Source organism: Tenrec ecaudatus, chromosome X, assembly GCF_050624435.1.
Source record: "Tenrec ecaudatus isolate mTenEca1 chromosome X, mTenEca1.hap1, whole genome shotgun sequence".
In the NCBI taxonomy this organism is placed as follows: Eukaryota; Metazoa; Chordata; class Mammalia; order Afrosoricida; family Tenrecidae; genus Tenrec; species Tenrec ecaudatus.
The window spans coordinates 8,542,415-8,565,648 of record NC_134548.1 but is presented as its reverse complement, the minus strand read 5'-3'; the positions used below and the strand labels follow the sequence as shown (position 1 = coordinate 8,565,648).

The 23,234-nt window shown below is 44.3% G+C and overlaps 1 protein-coding gene across 1 annotated transcript in view; it reads right to left on the bottom strand.

The window, feature by feature from the left end:
- Positions 1–4,139: 4,139 nt before the first annotated feature.
- Positions 4,140–23,234, bottom strand: part of FRMPD4 (FERM and PDZ domain containing 4) — a 319,295-nt gene continuing 300,200 nt past the window's right edge. Inside the window, exons 12-17 of the mRNA XM_075539161.1 lie at positions 20,129–20,218; positions 18,839–19,021; positions 16,965–17,106; positions 10,587–11,648; positions 8,903–10,192; positions 4,140–5,944 (exon numbers count right to left, since the gene is read on the bottom strand). Of these exons, the coding sequence (XP_075395276.1) occupies positions 4,614–5,944; positions 8,903–10,192; positions 10,587–11,648; positions 16,965–17,106; positions 18,839–19,021; positions 20,129–20,218 (4,098 nt within the window). The 3' untranslated portion in view covers positions 4,140–4,613. The remainder of the gene's footprint in view (positions 5,945–8,902; positions 10,193–10,586; positions 11,649–16,964; positions 17,107–18,838; positions 19,022–20,128; positions 20,219–23,234) is intronic.

The following is a 23,234-nucleotide window of genomic DNA, read 5'->3' as shown; positions in this document are numbered from 1 at the left end:
TGAAATTCATGGCAAAAGAAGTTGAGCCATTGTAGTGTTGCTGTAGTTGGTGACATCAATCTCTAGTGTCAGCCTTTCTCTTCTGGAAAAAAAGGTTTCTTTTTTAATTAGAGTAATTATTGCTGTTGCTAGGGTCGGTGGTGTCCAGCATGAGTCTGCTGGGTTAGTCCTTGTATTAGACTCTCTGAGCCTAATGCTGCGACCACCACCCATTGAGTACCTTCTCTTTCTAAGTCAAGTACACAGAAACCCATGAGAGCCAGACTCCATGGGGCTGTCTTGTTTTTCTGGATCTCCCACATTTTCTGGCTTTGATAGGGAGCATATAGTTCTACTACTTTTCTATCAATAGTTTTCCTGGAAAATATTTGAGTGTTCTTTCCCTCCCAGGTTTCTGCCTCAAACAGGCAGGTTTTATTGGACGGTCCTTTCTTAGCAAATGCAGCCAGACAAGCTGTCCTAATCAAAACTGAAGTTCATAAACATACCTATAAACCATACCATCAGTACATATAAGGGAAAAAGTTTAAATTTTCAACAGGGAGGACAGTCTTTAAAGAGTGGGCTTCTAGAGGACATTCACTTCTTTTATTTCTGACATGATTTCATCTTGCATGACCTCGTTTTCTATTTGTGATTAGAAAAATAGTAATTTTTTTTAGCTGTTTTGAATTCTGTGCCCACCTGCACTTTTAGGAATTGACTACTGGGGTTCTGGTAAATTTTCTATCATCTTTAAATTTCCAATTTGGGTAGACAGAGAGAGTCAGGTCTTTCAGAAAGGGCTCCAATTAAACATCTTGTATTTGTAGTCACAACTTTAGTAACTTCTGTCAAAGTTGAAGTATCACGTGCTTGCAACCAGCTCATTTCATCACTGGAAGCAAATATTAAGAAGGCTTAGTTCAAGAATATCCGGGTTGGGCTGTGATTGTTTAGGATTAAAGTGCTGGGTGAATCCATTGAATTTCCATCCGTGGGCATCATGAATTCTAATTTCAAAGTTGGAATACAGCATAGAGCTAGGGAAGGCATCATGAATGCCAGGCTCTATAAGGAGTCTGGAAGGGCTCTTAACTGCCTACTTTTCAACCATTCGCGTCTTTGTCTTTGATATAGAACTCTAATTTACTTGCCCCTGCCAAGACAAAGACTACGTTTGCTCTCACTCAAAAACACAAACTCACTGTCATCAAGTTGATTCGAGTTCATAGCAATGCTCTATTTGTTAAGACTGTCGTTCTTGACAGGAACACACAGATTCCTTCATGTTTCTCCTGACGAGTTGGTGAGTTTGAACCATTGGCCTCATGGCAACAGCCCTGCCTCTAATGCACAGAGCCACCAGGGGTGTCCATTTTCAAGAACTGCATTAGATTTTGCTTCTGGAAACATTTCTTTAAAAGTGGACTCAATAGTCCACACGAACACTTTTTATCCTTTCGAATGTTTTCTTCTTGGGAGGTAGAAATGTTGGCTGGAGCGGAGTTTGGTGCTAAGATGGTGTTATGGGCTGACATCAACTAGACATTCTTGGGTGAAGGAAGAGGTGGAGCCCAGCCTACGAATAAAGTTTCAGCCTGATAACTCATTGGGGATGTGGCCTTTGGTACAAGCGAGAGACTCAGAGCAGAGTAGAGCCCTTTTGTCCCTTTGCCTTCTGCTGGATCTGGGTCTGGAATCTGTTTTGTCAATATCCTGTCGGGGGTGCCTGCTGATCTCAGGAGCCATCAGCAGACTGCTGGCCTCGGATTTATTCAGCCAACCTCAGATTCATTTACTTCTACCTGCACTAGCCTGTGGCCCTCCTGCTTCCTATTCGTCAGCTTTGGCAGCTACACAATCAGAGAAACCTTTGCCTTACTTCTGACTTACAAACTTGAACTGGGCTGTACCTACTTCAATAACTGTGTAAGCCATTTCTCTCTCTCTCTCAGATGATATTATAAAGCATCACTGTTTTTTGCTTCTCTGGAGACCCCAACCTTACAGGTACTAACAATAAGATCAAAGAAGCAGAAAGATAGAACGATCCTGGATAAAATGATGATAACAGAGTTCTTGACTAGGAAACAACTACTTTCAGACTGATTTTCTCTCATGATCAGTCTACTTATGCCAAATAGATGGAAACGGTCTCAAAGTGCAAACTTATTTGGGGTATGATTAAATAAGGAAATATGCGTGATGTTTTATAATGCAATGCCTGTCGTATAGCACAGGTCCTATTAACATGTGAGTATTTTAGGACATAGGATGATGTTTCCTCACTTTTTCCCCAGGGTAGCACAACTCAAAGAATGTAACCACCGTCACTTATTTAGGTGGACAGAAATTGTTGAATTGGTGTCAGTTTGGCTGGGTATATTTCCAAAAGGAAAGGGGAATGATAATGATGAGTCCACGTTACTTTGTTGTCAATAGCACTTTGTGGTTACTGTTGTTAACTGCTATCCAGTTGGTCCCCAACTCATGGGGACCTCATGCACAATGAAATAAAGTACGGCCTGGTCCTGTGCCGTGTCCCTTTGGTTGTAATCCACAGGGTTTTCTTTGGCTGATATTCAGAAGCATATAACCAGGCCTTTCTTCCTAGGTCATCTGAGTCTGGGAGCTGCACTGAGAGCTCTTTGACAGCATGGCAACAGCAAGCCTCCACTAACTGTTTGTGCATGAGGTGCATTCATGAACTCCGGGCAGAATGGCAAGAATCTTACCCCTGAACCGCCACTGCCCTCAAACACCTCTAGTACCTCTTAGTATCAAAACACTAATACTTAGCATTAAAATTGTAATTGGATGATGTTTTCTTGATTTTATGTTATTTATGACATCACAATCTAAACTTCTTTTGTTCACAGCCATCTATAAAAATGTGTGGTTTTTGGAACAAAAAATGAGAGAGATGAAGAATAAAGGCTTTGCTCTGCTTCCCGACCAGTGGATACCAAACAAAAAAAAGGGAAATATTTTGATCTAAATTCCTTCTTTCATATTGTAAAGAGCTATCTCCATAAATGGGTGCCCCTGGTCGACCCCAATACTTAAATGCTCTTCTATGATCTGCAAGTCTGGTGATTCAAGTTTCATCCAGTGGTGCCTTTTTTGGGTTTCATTCTTAAATATCATAACCACCAGAAAATCCAACGGAGCACAGGTCTACACACAAGGTGAGGGGTAGGGGTTGGGACACAAGTCAGAAGTGACTTGACAGCAACTAGTTTGTTTTCCCACATAAAGTGTATATGGCTTCAGTGTTTAATGAGTCAGGAAGTAACGATGTACCAATCCATTTTATTTTATGATTGCAGTTGGTATTATTTTATTTTAACCAAAAGGCATATTGTTAGAGAATACAGTTCTGAAAACATTTTTGCATTCCATTCGTTTCACCTAAAATGTTCACAATTCTCTCTTCTGTTGTACTTGAGCTTTCATAATTCTATCAGCCATCCCGATCAGAACAGTCAATGCATACTTTAGGACTTATTTAATCCTGGCTTCTACTTTTGGAGTAGTCATTTCACTCTTGTTTTCCTTTTTGGAACATTCCAGACTTGAGGCCTTGTTCGGCTGTAATTCCCAATTTGGTTGGAAGTGTTGGCCCCCGAGGGGTGGACACATAAAGCCCCACACTGAGAGTCCTCATCTCAGATGGTGACTTTTGATGATCACTGACTATTTCTTTTTAAGATTTTGCAAATAATTTAATAAATGTTTCCTTATTATACAGGAAACTTCAACTTTCATAGTTGAGTGGTGGGGGAAGGAGGATGCCTTTAATTCATGTGCTTTGACTCATAGTAGAGCCCTCACTTCATTAAACAATATGGTTGGTATTACTAGTTTCTATTCTTTTACATTACCAGACCATCTATATCTCCAGGAAATATACCATCATTTCCTCTGTTCTTCTATTTGGGAAGTATTTTAGTTTTGGAAACATCGTGAAGGGGTTTCTGTTGACACACTAGGAACCCACCTTTCCACCACATTTCTAGTCTAAATGGAATAAGGCAAAATTCAAAAATCTGAAAAATTTGGATGAAATTAATAGATAACCAAGCACGATGAGCAAAAAACTTGATTTATTTCATATATATATATATATCCTCTAGTAATTCATACTAGCTTCTCCAATTTTAAATGCCTTTTGCTATTTCCAATGCTTAAAAATCATAATTTTAAAACATAAGTACTGTTTTATATACACTGTGATTTATGTATTCATTTTACTTCTAAATATGAATGATGTGGCCTCCAAGTATCCACTTGGAAAGAACGAGTAGAGGGAGGAATCACTGTTTTTCTCTAACACGGTAAAATTTACAATTTCACATCATATACCTCGAATCTTGACTATATGAAAATAGCCAAATGTCATCACTTTCTTATATATTTCTTTTACATGTATATATATGTGTAGTATAAACAGAATACATCTGATTAGTACATTTTAACATTTCATCAATGTGACCTTTATCTCCTATTTTATACAAAATAACAAAATATACAGACAAAAGAAAGGAGACATCTGTTCATCGTACACACAAAGTAAATCAAAGTTTCATGTATGGCTTTGCAAAGGTAGATTATGACGTGACTTTCACACTTTATTTATTTAAAAGCATCTTGAGAGAACGTGTTAGTGTGCTTACGATAGCGGCCATGGTGGTTGAATGTCGCATCGAGAGTCCAGCAGTGGGATCCCCTGTCGTCTTCCCAGCGGCTACCTCAGCAGCTTTCAGGAGGCAAATGTAGTTGATGACCACTTCATCGATCTTCGCTACAATTTCCTGCCGCTGCGTTTCTGAGTTCACAACTTTAACCAATCGCATGCAAGCTTCTGTTAGGCAACAGAGCACTTGAAAGCTGGAAGTCATAGCTAGGAGCATCTCCTCTGGGCTTTTCTCAGCCATCGCCATTTTCCTACAGGCGCTTCCCAGCTGTCTGGATGCAATGGATAACAGTTGCTTGTACTGAGAAAGTGTAAGGTCATACGTTTCAGGGTGAGGCTCCTCTCTTTTCCCCGTGGTTGCTCTGACGAGGCAGAGAAGCTCATTGGCATCATTCTGGGCTGCGAGGAACCCAGCGGGCATTGAATATGTGCTCTCCTTTAGGGCATTTATTCTTGCAATCCGGGCATCAAAAGCCAGATTGCTGAAGTCCAAGTCATCTGGCCCACTGAGGTCTTCCTCCCAGGCCTTCAGCACTGAACATTTGGACAGTTCCCACCCTTTCTTCTGAATCTCAGTAGCTAGGGGTGGGCTGGATGGGTCTGGCATGGCTTGAGTCATTTGTGGTTGATAGAGGCAAGAGACCCGGTGGGTAACATCTTCCCCCTCATCGTCGTTGTCCTCATCACCATCATCATCCTTCCCTTGGTTCAGGAAGCAGTAGCTGAAAGGCCCACGACACCTCCAGTTGCTGCCCTCCAGCTTCCGCAAGGGTAATGTCCTATACAGTTTCGAGCCTTTCTGGATCACCAGGGATCGCTTGGGAGCCTTCCCCTCAGAGCTGAAATGCATCGAGCTTTGTGAAAGGCTTTTGGTGAGCTTCTTCCCTAGGGGGAGTTCGGCTCGTCTTTCGTAACTGGTCTCCGGCGCTTCGGTGATAACTGGACACTTGACGCTGACTGCAGCCTTGGTCCTCTCTCGGAAGGTCTCCATACCTACAGATCCCAACAGGGCGCTGCTGCTGCGTCTCAGCACTTTCTGGCTAGGTGGTGTCCTGAGGCTTCCCGCTCTCAGATCCGGTGGCCTCCAGCTCACAGCCCCCCCATATGCCTGGTTTGCTTGGGAGTTATCATTAGGATCTTGATTTTCAATTGGCACCTTTGATTCCAAGTGAATGGTGGATGGTAGCAGGATGGGATCAGCTTCAGGATGTTGAGACCAAGCTGAAGGCATGCCTCCTTGTCTCTCCTTCCCAGGCTCTGTCATAGCTACACTAGGGGTGGTAGAAAAACAGAAGGAATAATTAAGCATCTCTTACGTGCTGATTTTCATTGCATTTCTATATGATGCCCACCATTTCCCAGAGTGCCTTTTAGGATGGGTGCCTTGCGTCAGGGCCACTCTCTTTGCTAATTACAGCCTCCTAAGGTCACAGAAGAGAATGTCCCTCTTGATAATGTTCAAGAAATACCGAAACCTGTTATTTTGGAGACTTCTGGCTTATTTAGAACTTCCTAGAAATGCATTCCATTTTAGGTAGGCAATCGGTTTTCATGAATTGTCTGGATCCCTATATTTGTGTAGCGAGATGTTGCACATTATTAGAAAACACATATCCTACACATAGATAATTTCAACACATTTAAGACATTCATATTTCATTTCAAGGGAGTTGGGCAAATCCTGGCATTGGTTATCTTCTTTAAAGAATAGGCCTAGTTTACTTAATGCACAGAGAATCACTGGAAGTGTTCTTGGGCCGGGGATGGAATTTAAGATACTAGGCAAGTCACTCCATTTTCCTCAGAAAAGTTGTTATATGAAGAAAATACTCTATCTCCCAAAAAATTTTGTGAGAAGAGGTAAGTTAGGGAAAGTTCTGTGTAAACCACTCACATAGAACTGTGCATTAATTAGGTTAGTGGTAAAGACATTATTTGGTCAGTGAATTAGGCAACATTCAAAGGCAGGCTTCCCAAGGAAGGCATCTCTACATGGCTGAGGCAGTGGTGAGTCTTCAGAAAGTAGATGATGTTGAAAGGTCAGGAGAAGACACTGACCAATGTAAGATAATCCTAACATTCGTGAATTGATGGACTACCAATTGAAATGTTTCAACAAGTTGATGAAGCACTGGAAATACTCACTCATCTATGCCAAGAACTTTGGAAGACAATTACCTGGCCAACTGACTGGAAGAGATTCCTATATTTACCCATTCTAAAGAAGGCGACTCAACAGAATGGGCAAATTGTAAGACAAAATCATTGATATCACATGGAAGTAAAGTTTTTCCGAAGATCATTCAACAAGGGTTGCAGCAGTACATCGAGAGGGAACTGCCTGAAATTTAGGCCAGATTCAGAAGAGAACCGGGAACAAAGGATATCATTGCTGAGGTCAGCTAGATCTTGGCTGAAAGCAGAGAACACCAGAAAGAGGTTTACCGTGTTTTATTGACTATGCCATGGTGTGAACTATAACAAAACCTGGAAAGCCTTAAGAATAATGAGAACTCCTGAAGAATCCATTGTGCTCATGAGGATCCTGAACATGATAGATGTGTGACCGAAACAAGAGAATCCTGCATGGCCTAAAATCAGGTAAGGGCCACGCCAGGGTGGTATCCTCATACCATAATTCTTCAGTTTGTATCCTAAGCAAATCATCAGAGAAGCGCGACTATATGAAGAACAACATTGCATCAGGTTTGAAAGAAGGCTTATCAACATGTGATATACAGTTGACTCAACCTTGCTTTCTGAAAGCCAGGAATACGTGAAGCACTTGATGAAGATCCAGGATTATAGCCTTTGATATGAATTACAACTCAATGTAAATAAAACCAAAACACTTGCAACTAGACCACTAGGTCGCACCATGATAAATGGAGAAAAGTTTGAAGTTGTCAAGGATTTCATCTCGCTTGGATCCATAATCAATACTCATGGAAGTAGCAGTCAAGAGATAAAATGACACATTGCATTGGGTAAACCTGCTGCACAAGACCTCTTTAGAGTACTATAGAGCGAGGATGTTACTTTGAGGACTAAGGTGAGCCTGACCCAAGCCATTGTATTTTCCATCACATCATATGTTGTGAAAGCTGGACATTGTATAAGGAAGACTGAAGAAGTTGCATTGGAATTAGGGCACTGGTGAAAAATATTGAAAGTACCATGCCTGTCTAAAGAGAAAACAAGTACGTTTTAGAAGAAGTATGGCCAGAATGCTCCTCAGAAGCAAGTATGGTGAGAATGTGTCTCATGTCGTTGGAACATATTGCCAGCAGAGACCAGTCCCTGGATAGGGACATCAAACTTGGTAAGGCAGAGGAGCATCAAAGAAAGAGAAAGACCCTCCATGAGTTGGATTGACATAGTGACTGCAGCAATGGGCTCAAACAGAAGAACAATTGTGAGGACCTCGCTGGACTAGGGAGTGTTTGGTTCTCTTGGACCTATGAGTTGGAACCGATTCAATGGCACCTAGCAAGTCAGTCCTAGGGGAAGAAAGTCATTGAGGATATAATTTAAAATAAACACATAGGCTGGCCAAGGGTATAAGTGAGGGAGAGATGTGCACACTGGGTAGGAGATTGGTGAAGGCGGGCACAGACGGTGGCGTTGTTCTTGTTTCTACCTGGGTCTGGATTTTATTTCCGGGGAGAAAAACCTTTCTGAAGTATGTCTGAGACTTTAGAATATTCTTCCACGAAAGTTTTAGAAAACAGCATCAAGTAGGGAAGAATCCCAAAGGACTGACGACAGGCAGGAGAAGCAGCCACATAAATTCCCCAAACCTCTCCTATCTCCCTCAGACCCAGCTCTGTTTTCTGGCCTTACCTCACAATATTGAAAAGGCAAAATCAGAGAATAGATAGCTTGAGGAAGGAAATCAAACTTTTGTGATTGTAAGCAATACTATTCTCTAAAGAGAAGTTGTACTGGTGACTGCTCAAAGCCTACATTTTGAATTCAGAAAGAAAATGTTGCTCCATCAAAGAATTCGTGCCATTTTCACCATCCTTGCTGACCTAAAAACTCAATATTTATGAAGCACTGGTGATTGCTATTTCACCTAACCATGGTCCTGTAGCTTTTAAAATTTTTATTCTCCCCTTTACTTTAATTTTCATTCAGATTTTGTCTTTTCAGGCCTGTTGTGAATTCAATTTACACATCCCTGGTGTGCAGTGCAAAGAGCTACATCCATTATTTCTGTACCTGTGGTTTCCTTAATCTTGGGGAGCCGGTGACATCCATCTCTCAAAGTGCCAAACAGGGGTTCAGCATTAATGGCTGTGTGCATTGCAGGAACGGCCATCCTCGGACACATCCCCTCTGTTGGAGGGTGCACTTCCTTAAAGGTGGCTCCGTGGCTGGGAAGCCCAGCAGCTCTCTCCTCTGAAGGGATGTAACTCATGCCTTTCCCCGAGGCATCAGGAATCAGGTGCTTCCCAATGGAGGCGCAGAGCGGGGACTCCACGGGTGTGGCGCAAGCACTTCCACTGCTGCCTGTGCCACAGCCCGCATCCACTGAAGAGCCCTGGGAGCTCTGTAGAGAAAAGTGGCCCTCGCTCTGCAGTGAAGACATCCGCTTGGCCAAGTGGTATTCACAGAGCCGGGCTACATTCTCTTCAGCCTCCGGCAGCTTAGGAGGATGGTCATGGGAGGACGAGTCAGCATCCTCTGGGTTGTTCACGTCTTTGGCTGAGGATACACAGGTCATATCAGTTAAAAAGCGATCTCCTTGGGCAATTCCAGAACCTTCGTTGGCTTCTCCCTCTGGAACCCCTTCCTCTTTCCCCTCGGCCTCCCTTGGCCCAAGACCTAAAGCTCTTGCAAATGTTTTTCCTGCTGCTGCTTGCAGTCCAGTCTTTTCAGCCACCCCACCCTCGGCGGCCATGTACCATCTTTGGCTGTCTTTGCGAAAGGCAGTTCTCTCCAGGTTAAAAGTGCTTAGGTGTTGACTGTCCCTTGAAGCCACAGTACCAAATGTACCTTTGGCGTCCTCCTCCACCTCAGCTGTTTTGGTCCCCTGCTGTTTTTTCCCTGGCATGTCCCCACTTGGGGGTGTTTTCCCCTCCCCGCTGGCCAGCTTGCATTTCCTCTTGCTGGTGCAGGAGTACGCCATTGACCCCATGTGCAGTTTGCTGAAAAAGTCTGTGATGGACTTGGTCTCCATGGTCTCAGGCTCCATCTCCATGTGGTCAGAGTGAATGATCTGCTTGGAAGGCACAACTTTGGGTGGGAGGTCGGTCGCTGTGCGAGCCGACCGGGCATGGGAGGACTTTGGAGGCAAGCCCCCAGCGGGGGGTCTGGAGGTGGGAAACTCTGTCTGCTCTTCAGCAAGGGGGTGGTAACCTTCGTGGGTGGCCAAGAACATGCGGGAGAGGCTTTCTGACTGCTTCTGTGCTGTTGCCAGTTCAGAACTCTCCGTCATTTCAGAAGAGTTAGTTTCATTGCCTGAGTCTGACGAAGACTCAGGACTATAAGCCCGCAACATGGCTACACCTGCATGCCGTAAAAGACAAGAAACGGTTAATGCATGTGTCAGAGGCACTTGAAGACATGTAAGAAAATGGGGTGCATCATTATTTCACAAATGAAAAAAAAAACAAAAACCAAAAAACAAAGATTTCCCTTTTTAATAAAGAGGTTGAGTTTATTGCACAGTTGGTCCGGAAATGGGGGGCAAAATCATGCTGTATGTTAAAAAAAATAACCAACCAAAAAATCAACAACAAAGGAAGCCACATACACACAAAAATAACAAAATCACCCATGATGGTTGTTTCAGCACGTGGGTGAAATGGAGGACATAGCATCATAGGACTCTGGGGCAAATGGTTTGAATGGATGAAATGATATGGTGATCAGTGAATAAATGTAACAATCGTGAAAGAACCTGAATTGTCACTGGTCTGCTGTTCTTCAGACACGGACAGAGATTCTAGAACTTCCAGTGTGGAGACAGCAGTGTCCAGCCCCTTCTCACACTTCCCTTCGGCGCTGGTGGGCACTGCGTCAATGAGGGACACAGGGATCTCCTCTTTTTGCAGGCTGTTGCCTTGCTCCTTGTCCACTTGGAAGGAAGCTGCTTGGCTCTGAGAGTCTTCCTCATCTGAACTGTCTCTAAAGCCGGGCGGCGGTGCAGCGATGGCCATGTTCAAGGAGCGTAACAGGAAGTCATCCTCTTTGTCATCGCCCTCAGGAGGGGGCAGGGACGTGAGGTCGATGATGTCATCACTGGACCCCGCCAGGTTGAGAAGGGGTGGCTGGTCCATCTCTCCCACCACCAGGTCCTCCTCGCAGCTCACCTCATCCTCATCCTCTGCATCATCGGTGTTTTCTGAGTAACAGATGTCATGCAGGAGGGGCTCCTCGATCCCTTCAGTGGCCTCAAAGTTCTTCACGTCACCGATGTTCGCATAAACGGAATTGGCCACAAACTGGAGGCTCTCTGAATCTGGAGCTAGGTCCAGGCCCTTCATGTCATTGGCACTGCTCATGTAGAGGTTCCTTTGCTTCTCCGGCATCTCGGGGCTCTCCTCCAACAGTCGTTCATAGCCGAGAGTTGGGGGGCTCATGGCATCATCCAAGGCGAGATCTCCAAAAATAAAGGACACTTTAGCGCTTCTTGGGGACTCCTGTGCTTTCTTTAGAGCTTCTGGCCCGGAGAGAGTCAACAGCGAGCGCTGGGCTAGACTTCGGTAGCCTGCCTCACAGGGGACACTGCCCGGCTGGGCCAGTGGCGGGTCCAGTTCGTCAGCATTATAGGTATTGTCTATGTACAAGTGTCGGTGGTCTTTGGAACACAAGGGGCCATCTGCAATGTCCACGGCCTTCTGGTTTGCATCTATATATGTGATCTGGGCTTCTTGCTCCCCTTCGCCAATAAAGGTGGTCATTTGGGGTACGCAGTTCCAATCTGGGCCAAGGACGTTAGGCTTTCCTTTGCTCTCAGTTCCTAAAGAGAAAGAATCGTGCAAACATATTACTGGGCAGCCTGCTTTCTAGGCGAGTTTTGCCTCTGTTTTTAAATGCAATGACTTGTAGCATCACTTGTGTAAATCGCGTTATTCAGTGTGCAGAATATACTACCAGATGATTGGGCTTTCAGACATAAGGACCTCTTGACCTTAGTTAAATGGATACTTCATAGAATATAATTGCTATTTGATATAATATAATACCATCTGGGAGTAGGGAACTATCGCTTAATCCTAGCCAATCCTTGGTTCTATTATTAAAAGCCTTCTTTCATGTCTATGGATGCGAATATAAAACAAGCCTTTTAAAGTCCTTAAAAGCAGTATTTCAATAGGCCATTATTCCCAAAACTAGATTGCTCTTATCTTTCTAAACCAAGATCTCATAGTCTTCATTTCGTGAAAGAGGATGTTGGGCTTTTTTCTCATTGAGTTCAAAGAAGGTCAAGGGTCCTCATACTTCTACCACCTTCTTTTAGGAAATTCAAGTAAATATTGTAATAGATATCCTGATAACCTCTTTCTTCAGCCTCTTTGTATTCTAGTGGGTATGATATATTCATGTGCAAATGTCAGTATGCATGCTTGTATGTGTAGATGTATATTCTACCTACGTGTTTATATATATATATTTATAAACATAATGCATAAGGTAGAGCATTCACAGGCAATATAGTTCTCTCTGCTATTTCTAAGTATAGCTGATCATTTGACAAACCTCAGGTTTGGCTTGCATCAGGGAGACTCCTGAAGATTTGTTTGATGGGCTTCATGAATTCAAACTGAGAAACTCTCATTTAACACTAGTGTTTTGCGTCTTCCTCCAGGAGTTTCCAAGGGGGAATTTTGATGTCGAGATTCATCTCTGACATTTAACAAGACAGAGAACGGGTTTGGCTGCCAATATTGTTTGTGTCAATTTCAGAGGGAACATTTTGAAGACAGGATATGTAACCATTGTAGCAAATCTTAGAGTCACACCATTCTCCCAGCGACTCCCCCCCCCCCCCAAGTGTCTGGTGACCTAAGCTTGGAGAACACTGACATGAGATATACAAGGCATGTTGGAGAAATGCAACAGATGGCAGTTTTACCAAAGAGGTTATTGCTTCCCACAAATGAGAGCATGGACATACTATAAGTTGCAACGTGTCCCCCGTCCCCACCCCACCAAATTTTGTGATAAACCCAGTACATGTAATCCCATCTGGGAATAGTGTTTCCTTTGTTATGTCCGTAAGGCTATGCCAATGTCATAAGCCAATCACTTCTGATATATAAACGGAGTGGTTTCGGGTCAGAAGCAAACACAAATGGAGGAAAGACTGGTGCCACATAGAGGTTGACAAGGAATTCCGGAATAGGAGCTGAGAGAACTGGCCGAGAGAGCCTTCCCTGGAGCCAATGTCTATCTCTTAAACTGTGAGAAAATAAGTTTCTGCTCATTAAAGGCACCCACTTGTGGTATTTCTATTATAGGAGCATTAAGAGACTAAGATAGTACATAATACTGAACAGCGTGTGAGGGGCGAGGCTGGGAGAGTGGAGGGTGAGTGGGTTGAAAAGGGGGAATTGATTACAAGGATCCACATGTGACCTCCCTGGGAGATGGACGGCAGAGAAGTGGGGGAAGGGAGACTCCGGATAGGGCAAGATATGACAAAATAACAATCTATAAATTATCAAGGGCTCATGAGGGAGGGGGGAGCGGGGAGGGAGGGGAATAACAAAAAGAGGACTTGATGCACAGGGCTTAAGTGGAGAGCAAATTCTTTGAGGGTGATTAGGGCAAAGAATGTACGGTTGTGCTTTATACAATTGATGTATGTATGTGTGTGGATTGTGATAAGAGTTGTATGAGGCCCTAATAAAATGTAAAAAAAGAAAAAAATACTGAATAGCACACATTGTCATATTAATATGCATATATATGCAGTGAGTAAAATGGATCATTTCAAAGACATTAAGTTATGCACTGATGATATTTGCATCTTTCCTGATAATACATACATCTTATGGGGGGGTGGTGGAGCATTGTCTTATTAACAACCATAAAACCTCAGACTATGACTGCATTACGTGTGCATGTGAAGCTATGTGTACACATCTGTTGGGAGTCTGGATTGCTTGGGGGAGGGAGAGAAGTTCAGTGAATTCTGTGTTACATCTCTGGGTTTAGGCCAGGTGTTAGCGAACTCTTTCTACAAAAGAAGGGTCAGGTGGTGAATCTTTTATGTTTGGTGGACCAGCTACTCGGCTGAGCAACTACTCAGTCCTGCTGCTGTCACTGTAAAGCAGTTCCAGATGAAACATAAAAGAATGCACGTCCATGTCGTGGGTTGAGTGGTGGCCCCCAAAAGTTATGTTCTCGAGGGCCTGTAAATATGAACTTGTTTGGCAAAAGGGTTTTGCAGCTAAGGATCTCAAGATGGGGTCATCCTGGCTTCTCCAAGTGGGCCCTAAATCCAGTGACCAGCATGCTTATGAGAGCCGAGAAAAGGACACACAGAGAAGGGAAAGCCATGGGAAGATGGAGGCAGAGATTGGTGTGATGACAACCTCGGTAAGCTGGAAGAGGCAAGGCAGGACTCTCCCCCACCGTCTGCTGAGGGAGGGCAGCTCTTCTGACACTTTGTTTCACGTTTCTGAGCTCCAGAATTATGAAAGAATACATATCTCTTACTTTAGCGACCCCATTTGTGAGCCTTTGTTCACCCGCAGGAGACTAATACAATGGGTGTGGCTGAGTTCCAATACAATTTTCTTTCCTAAAATAGGATTTGGTCCAGGGGCTAGAGTTTGCTGACTTCAGGTTTAAGCCAACAAGAAAAGGCAACAGATCAGCTTGTAACCAGCAAGCTAATGGCTATTCAGACCCTGCTAGGGCCCAGAGGTATAGCAATATGCGGGGTCAGGCATTTTGAGAGTGCTTGAAAGTTGATTTTTAAGACAGAAAAGAGGAAATCAGGGCTTCCTCTTGCTTATTAGAAGACCCAAACTAAGGTTTAGGAGCACTTTGTGGCAAGAGGAAAGCATACTCTGAATCTTGACAGCCAGCCAATGAGCTGGGGAACACTGTGGTTGGACACTGGGGCCCGCACTGTGCGACACTGTTGGAGAGAGGAGCCTAGGAGGGAACTTGTCTCTTCACCTTTCTTGGGTCTCGGGAGATCCTTCGGGAGTTCTTACAGAAAAACAAAAAGAACAGACCCAGGGATTTCTGCCACTGAAGAATGCTACCGCCCGGGTTTGCTCAGGCTTACAAGCTTCTTTTTGGAGGATGCTGTCTCCCTCTTGTGTTCATTCTCCCCTCTTTTCCCTCAGAGCGTGGGGAGAGGTAGCTGGGACGTTTGCTCAACCCCTCCTTCCCTCTACAGAACTGGAAGACCTCACTGAGCGCTCAATGATGCATTCTTTCCCCATGGTCATAATACTTTCTCTAAAGAAGGCTGGCCCTTTCAACGGTTTCTTAAACCTTGCGTCATCGGCCCCTATACATTAGATGGAACCAAGGTCTGGGCACCCTTTTTAGAATGGTAGATTCCATTTTCTTCGCACATCTGTATAACTTTAACAGTCCATGGTCAAAAGGTTTATAATCTTGAGATCAATACTAAGATTTGAAAATAAAAGGCAGAAATTGATTGTGGCAAATTGCAGAACTACCCTTCGCAATGGCCAAGGTCAGTGCTAAAGTCTGCAGAATCTCCCAGCTCCGTGAGACAAAGAGCTGACAGAAAAACTCAGCGAACTGAAGCCCAGCCCACCTTCACCACCTCTTGCCTCTCCCTCCCAGTTCTCTCTCAAAGACCCTTGTTGGTGTTGGGTTGCTAACCGCAAAACTTGTGGTTCAAAACCACTAGCCAGTCTTCAGAAGGAAGATGAGTCTCTCTGCTCTTGTGAAGAGTTATAGTCTCAGAAACCCTGCTGTGAATTAATATCTACTCAATGGCAGTGAGTTTGGCCTTAGGTTTCTTCTCTATCTATTCTTAACCATTTCTTTCTCTTAGTTTGGATTAAGTTGCCTCCCATCCCCCTTTGCTGTTCACCAGTCACCTTTTAAAATGTTCCCTATAGACAGAAGACAGTGACACGGGGGGACATAGAGCTAGCCTGCTGTTTATCAGTGTGGGACCAGTGCTAGGGTTTAAGATCTCGTCTAAGACTTGAGTTGCGGCAAAAACAAAATGCAGCAGCCCCGCCTACCCTCTTTGCAGTCAAATTCTTGTTTTCACTTGCGACTGTTCTAATTCAGCCAGTTTGGAGGAGCAAAACCACCTGGGAAAGCGCAGCCTTTACGATAAGGAGTGGAGTGACTTGAGGGCGTGACAGGATGCCTCCCGTGTGGGCGAATCAGGCCTCCTTTGTCCCCTTGCTGAAGCCTCTGTGCATTGCAACACTCCCGGGAAACATTCCATCCACTGGCTACAGAGTTGAAGGTTTCTAACTTGCTTGCCTTTCACTGAATTTTGGAAGCGGCTTTGGGAGGCCTGGACCCAGCTGCTTCCTTCTGGCAAGTGTTTGCAGAAAGGAACACCAGGCCTCTGTGCTTGGCTACAACAGTGACAGGCATCACAGACCTTGTCAGTGGCATCATTTTGCAAGGAGGGGGGCATGGCTATTACATTTGAGATTTTCTGCAAACCAAGTCCTCAACAGACCTGGTCTCCCCCCATGTCTCATGTCCAAATGGATGAACAGCAGACCACCTCTAATTCCCAGTGCTATCAAAGGTAGTCACTCATGAAGAATAAAATAACCCCCCTGAACAAATGAAAACAGCAGTCCTATCATGTTCATCAAAGGTGAGCCTCCCCTGACCTCATTTGGGAGCTCTGGGTTCATCGTTAAGTGGCTGATGTGAATGATTCACTTTCTTTGGCATTTGGATGTTTCTGCTGCTGAAGCAAGATGGCTGCCAGGGTGGAGGAATTCTCTTTTAAATAATTCAAGTCAAAGCCTTGGGCAACAGCCAATGTCTCTGGGTCGGAAGGATCTTGGGGGAAGGTTTGTTTGCAGTGGCAGGTGCCGAGGTGACTTGGGATGAGGCCCATTAAGGAGAGAACAGCCCAGAAGCAAGCTGCTCACAGACCCCAATGAGCTTATTCCATTTGAAGTCTCAGGGTCACGACTGCTTTAAGGATGAGGCAAGGCAATCTGTGGCAGAAGCTGGGTGAAACTTGGGCATCCGATTTTTTAAGGAGAATTTCTGTTTTTCAGAAACTACCCTTCCTGCTGATTTTGGTTGGGCTGTGGGAGGGTAGCCTGTGCTTCATTGGTCTAGGAGAGAATACCTGTTTCCTGGCTTCCGGCATTGTTTTTCTTGTTGGCCATATTAAATATTGACCTCCTAGAATCCACAAGCAGACGGTAGTATCCCGCTGTCAAGCAGGCCAGGTTCATGGCATCTGATGATTCCATCAGGAGTGTGATGGGCTACATGAAAGAGAACATTTTGATTAACGCCATCCACCTATCCTTCATGATCTCCCTCAAATGTCAACAGCTTCATTTATGCTTATGAAATGTAAACAAAGGGAGTTAATGGACAAATTGTTCATTGGAGAATCACAAATGGGGCTGAGGGTGGTAAAAGTCAGGCACAATGCACAGAACCTTATTGGAAAAACCATTCAGGAGATGCTGGAATGGACAACCAAGGCCAACCCAACCCAAACATGGGCTACTTTCCAAATAGTTATTAGCATTTGAAAGAGTGGTTGGGGAAAAGGCAGTTAAGGGATGTGAACTTGAAGTCTGAGAATGACAGGAAGGTTACCTTTGGAGCTCATGAAAATTAGTGTTGAAGGGAAGTAAAAAAAAAAATCATGTGGGAATTACTGCTTACGATTAAACTGAAAGTGTTACAGTGGTCCAGAAAGAAGATGTTTAAAAAATAATCGCAAATTCACAGGAGGGTAAAACATAGATGGGAGATGAGCAAAGGCCTTGCTAGAACTTTCTGCCAACAATGTGATTATCATGTCATTGGGCATGGATCCTGGGCATTTGGGGAAGGACGTGTTTGATGGAAGCAATTACTGCCATTCAGTTTCGAAGATTGGACTAGTTGGTGTGCTCTTATTGCAAAAGACACAAAGGGAGGGACTAATAAGGGAAGTCAGCCAGGAGAGCCTCCCAGAGATGCAGAAAACTGTGGAGCAATGGGCCTCTTGTTTTCATTACCATGTGCAGGACACTGGTCAAGATCAACACCTGCCCCAGAAGAATCTAACTTGCCATCTAGAGTCCTGTACTGCTCATTGAGTCGTCTTTTCTTCCTACTTCAGTGGAGGTCTACTGTTGGCTGCCCAGCCTCTCTTGAAATGACTACATTGTGGTGTTGCCACCCAGAATCTATACAGAGAGACAAGAAGCCAACAGGTCTCATTCATTTTTGTTTGGAACAGATTACTTATTTGTTGATTACATCCAACTCAGCCTTCCTTCGGCCATGTTCCCACGATGGGTCTACTTCTCTCAGGATCGTTGGTCATGGACTTGGCAAGGTATTCCAACCCCCCCCCCTTCATTCAGCTTGCAATGAGGTCAATTTGAGCCCTCCTGGATTTGGCACATGAATCCACGAGGCACTGTCAAGATTTCGGAGCTCTACTTGTCTCTCTCACGATCATCTCTTCCTAGCACAAAGCAGAGTAATGCTTTCTGAGTTGCTTTCTATCTAGAATCTAGATTCTAGGTCATCGTTCTCAGATTCTGTTATGCTACATCCACCTTGATGAGCATGAAAGTGAGATGGCTCCCTCCTGGCTGGGGTCTTCTTATGGAGTCATCAACTCCCTCTGGTCCAGGCTGTTTTCTCCACGAAGGTTCCTCTCACTGCTACAAAATCAATGCTGACTCATAGTGACCCCCTGTGGGTCTCAGAGACTGCACCTTAACAGGACTAGAAAGCCCAGTCTTTCTTCCTCAGAGATGTTGGTGGTTTTGAACTGCTGACCATGAGGATCACAGCCCAACACATAAAGATTACAGTACTACTTTAGCCTATAGAAAATGGCTTGAGTGGGAAGAACAGTGAGCTTGCCTGCACTGGGTGCATTTTTTCTGTGCCACCTCCTATCTTTGTTGCTTTTGGGAACAACAGCAGCAAGAACAGATATTAGCTATTGAAATCAAGGACATAGTTGACCCCCAAAAGGCCTACCTTCACATCTAGCACATGGAGCTCCACCCTCACCAAGCTCTCCTCTTCGGTAAACATTTCGATCCTGTTGACGTGGCTGAAGTCAGCTAAAAGAGCCACCAGATTGGTTTTGGTGTTGATGACATGGCTTATGCCATACCTGGGCCCAACCAGGAGAGTCACTTCTGAGCGCTTTTCTGCCTGCTGAGAAAGGGACAGTGGCAAAATATAAGCGTACTTGACCTCTGAGGCACCATGCAGAGTTGACGCCGAGAGCCTGTTTGTATAATATTACAGTTTCTTGAGAAAGCAGTTCTGCGTTCTATTGTACTGTGGTTGTTATTGCATGCTGCCAGGTCCATTCCTGCTCTACTCCCAGGTGATCCTACACGCCAGAGTAGAACTGTCCCATTGGGTTTCCTTGGCTAGAGACTTGGTGGAAGCCTTTTCTCAGGCCTTTTCTCCCTTGGACTGATTAGATAGGTTTCAAACTACCAAGCTTTCAGTCAGTAGCCGCTCACTTAACCATTGGGTCACCAGGCTCCTGTTCTGGTGTACTTTTGCTTTCCAGCTAGTTGCTTCTGGTTTCACCTCCCTGCTGAGGAGTTCCATTTCTACCCCTGGGATAAGGCACCGGCGTCTACAGTTTGACAACATCCTCAGGTGCATCTTCTAGATCCCAGGTGATTCTTCTGTCCACATTTTGCTACATTTTAGTTGGATAAGATTCCCCAGGTGACTCTTCTGTTTACGAGAGACCTACCTGGGAATCTTGTCGACATGTAGATTCTGATTCAAGAATCTCTGGGCAATGCAAGTCCTCAGCAGGGGGTAGAGCCAGAATGAACTGGGTCAGAGCCGTGATTTGATTAATTCCTACATTTCCAAAATTCAGGCATATGACTGCATCAAGGTGATGCTAAATTGGGAGTAATTTTAAAAGTCAGTCTTATCAGAGCACAGTATATGTGTAATCACAACAGGCTCTACAGAGGAGTTTGAGTTTATAATCTATTTAATGTGACAGCTCTGCTGGAGTCAATGATTTCAGAGAAGCCCATTGTGAAATTCCTTTGGTTCTCTTGGTGAGAGTCACCATTTCTTTTTCTAGGCCGTTCAGCAGTGGTGTTATCTAGTCTAACATTTCCTCTGATATGTTCAGGCTGTGGGGAAGTCGATGAGAAATGAAGGCTGGGAAAACTTCACAGCTGGTTTGCTTTGTCATCAGCGGCGGCTCACTCAAGGCAGCCAATGCAGTGGCATTTTGCAAGCTCCCATGGCATCTGAGAAAAAGCAAGGCCGGGAAATTACCACTAACGTTGCCTTGAACACGCGGCCTCCATACAGTCGAAGGTCGCTCAGGAACTTGAGGTAATGGACCTTGGCTTGCAGTGCAGAGAGCTGTGGAGAGAAGAGAAAGCTCTGGTGTTAACTCCTTTGAATGTGACGTGAGCTGGGGTCCAGCTGAAAACCAGAGTGCAAAAGGATGAGTCGACTGCAGAGGAGATGGGGTGTGACAAGGCCGCTTCATTAAGAGTAGAAGTACATCGCTACATATTTGGTCTCCCGAGGAACGACTACAAAAGGACAGCAGGATTAACATGCTATGTATTTGGAGGGAGCTCCCTGGAGGACTGACTCCGTAAGTCTGGTGGCTAAGCCGGGACAGTCAACAGCCTGAAACAAAATGATCACATGTTCCACGGAAACGTATCTTCATAGGGAGATTTTGAGAGGGGTAACTGAAGCTTTTCCATTGCAATTAGGGGCAAAGGCTGGCTTTTTACAACTCCCATATCAGGGGTGGGGGGAGGGGTTCACCTGTAGTGCTTCCACTGTGGAAGCTGTTTTGAGTCTGGTAAGTCCTAAGGGTTTTGAAACTCTGACAGCCAACTCAACGCAACTCAATAACTCAACTCAGCTGGTGCTGGCCCTTTAATATTGTGTAAATGCACCTTCCCTTTGAAACAATTGAACTCCCAACACACTACTCACAATCGCCGTCATTTGCTGCAGGAGCAGCTTTTACGTCATGGAAAAGACTTGAGGACTTTGCTTATTTAGGGATACGGAAGGACCATTGGCAGCTGTTCTGCCTCACCTACAGATTTTACTTAAAGACATACTAAAGAGTGTATCTGAGATCTCTCTTCTCAGTGATAGCCTGGGGACTGTCTGTATTCACACCTGTAACTGATGTAAAGCCTTTCAAAGGGCACATATCCTTCCCCTCTCAGGTTTCTTAAAGTGTTTGCAAGTTTTCATGGAAAAGTAGCTCTCTGAGCTCTGATCATTGTGAAGATATTTAAACTTCTGATACAAGCCCCTGTTTTACGAACTCAATCCTGGAAGACTATTGCATTTCACATATTATTAACAAATGATATTCTATCCAGGTACCAGTTCTCTTTATAAAAACTTAAAAATGTATGCTCCCACATCATAAAAATTGTGTTTGGTTTTTTTTAAAAAAAGGGAAGAAAGCTGATGTTTTGTAGTGAATGTGTCTGGAGTGTTTATTAGGGGCAAACATGTCCACCAAGGTGTAAATCACCATGATGAGTCAATGACTGTGAAATGCTGTCATCAACCCCAGGTAAATTGCCATCTCATTTTCTAACTATACCCTAATGGACTGCCCTTTGTGTCACTGTTATTTAGCACCACGTATCCATCCTTTGTGGTTGTTATTTGCTGTGGAGTCAGTTCCCACTCATGATGACCTCCATGTCTTTGAAAAAAAAAACGCAAACCAAAAAACCCAAATCACACTCACTTCTATGGAGTTGATTGACTCATAGTGACCCTGGAGGACAGAGTAGAATTACCCCTGTGGATTTCTGAGACTTTACATCTTTAAGGTTGCAGACAGCCACTTCTTTATCCTCTAAAGCAACTGGTAGGTTGGAACAGCTAATCTTGAGGTTAAAAGCTCAACTCATAGCCCATTGCCACAGGCACTGGAGCCCTGGTGTAGTAGTGGTTATATGTTGGGTTGCTAACCTGAAGGCCAGCAGTTCCAAACCACCTGTGGCTCTGTGGGAGGGATAAAGATGAGGCTTTCTACTAAAGAGCTACACACTCAGAAACCCATGGGGGCAGCTCTACCTTAGCTGATAGGGTCACTATGAGTCAGAATTAACCCGGTAGCAGTGAATGTCATGTGTGTGTGTGGGGGGGGTGGTTGGTGGTGGTGGTGGTGGTGGTGACAAAACAAAACAAAGCATTTTTCCAATTCTCCTGTCTGGAGAATGCAACCTTCTTTGAAGAATAGGATTGACAGACTGCTTTTAATGCCGTTATCTAAATGACCACAAGACCAGCAGCCCAGGCTTGCACAAAACCATAAATCATTGATAAGAAATGGGTCTCTGGGTAACTATAAGAAATGAAATTTAAACAACTTGGCCCATGATGGCTCACTGTGATCAGAGGCACCATCCCCAAGAAACTGGGAAGTCAGAGGTGTGTTGAACCTGATGACATGTTAACAAAAGAAAGACCATAAAGGGTAAGATGAGGATGAAATGCAAATAAGCCAGTAACAATGACTCAACTCTAATCCCAAAACAAAAGAATTACCCAAGTAAACCAAGACATGCATTACAGTCCCCAGAGGCTCCTCACCAGGATCAATTACCAATTTCAAACTCTTCTTGGATTGTGAGATGGCTTCCCATTTGACCTTCCGGTGTTTTACTACTTCTTCACTTTCTACTTTCCCCAACGCATTGCTTTTTACTACCTATAAACCATACCTCCCTCCCTCTTCTGACCAACGGCGAATTTTAAAATGTTCTTGGAATTTCTTATACTTAATAAAAAAGAGGAGATTTTAGCACTCATAAAGATGAATGAAATGATTTGCTCCTCCACTCAAAAGTGTGGTTCTCCTCATTCAGTGCTTCTCCACCAGGGGGCAGTTTGGCTCTCAGGGGCATTGGGCCATGTCTGTAGCTATTTGGGCCTCCCACCTGAGAGGGTGCTACTGGTATCTAGTGGGAAGAAGCCTGGGGTGTCACTAACCCCCTACAAGAAACAGGAAAGCCCTCATGAAACAAGAATGATCCATCCTACATGTCATTAGTGCCGAGGCAAAGAAATTGAGGTTTAAGGATTATTCCACCTTATCTGTATGGACCTTTTGGTGGCATCTGTGCATTTAAGCTGGCCGAAGTGGCAAGTGAGCATGATGGAAATTTAGATGATCGTGCAATTCTCTCCTCTAATCACCAGGTTTTAGAACAGGGATAGGGAACATTGGACCCACGAAGTCATCAAGACCAGCTAATACCTCAGACCTCACCAAAGAGAATCAGTTCCAGCCAACCTATTAAATGTTTGACCAAATGTAGCGGGCTAATTTTTCAGCTGGTAATGTTTGATGGCCGGTGAAGGAAATAAATATCAAAATGGT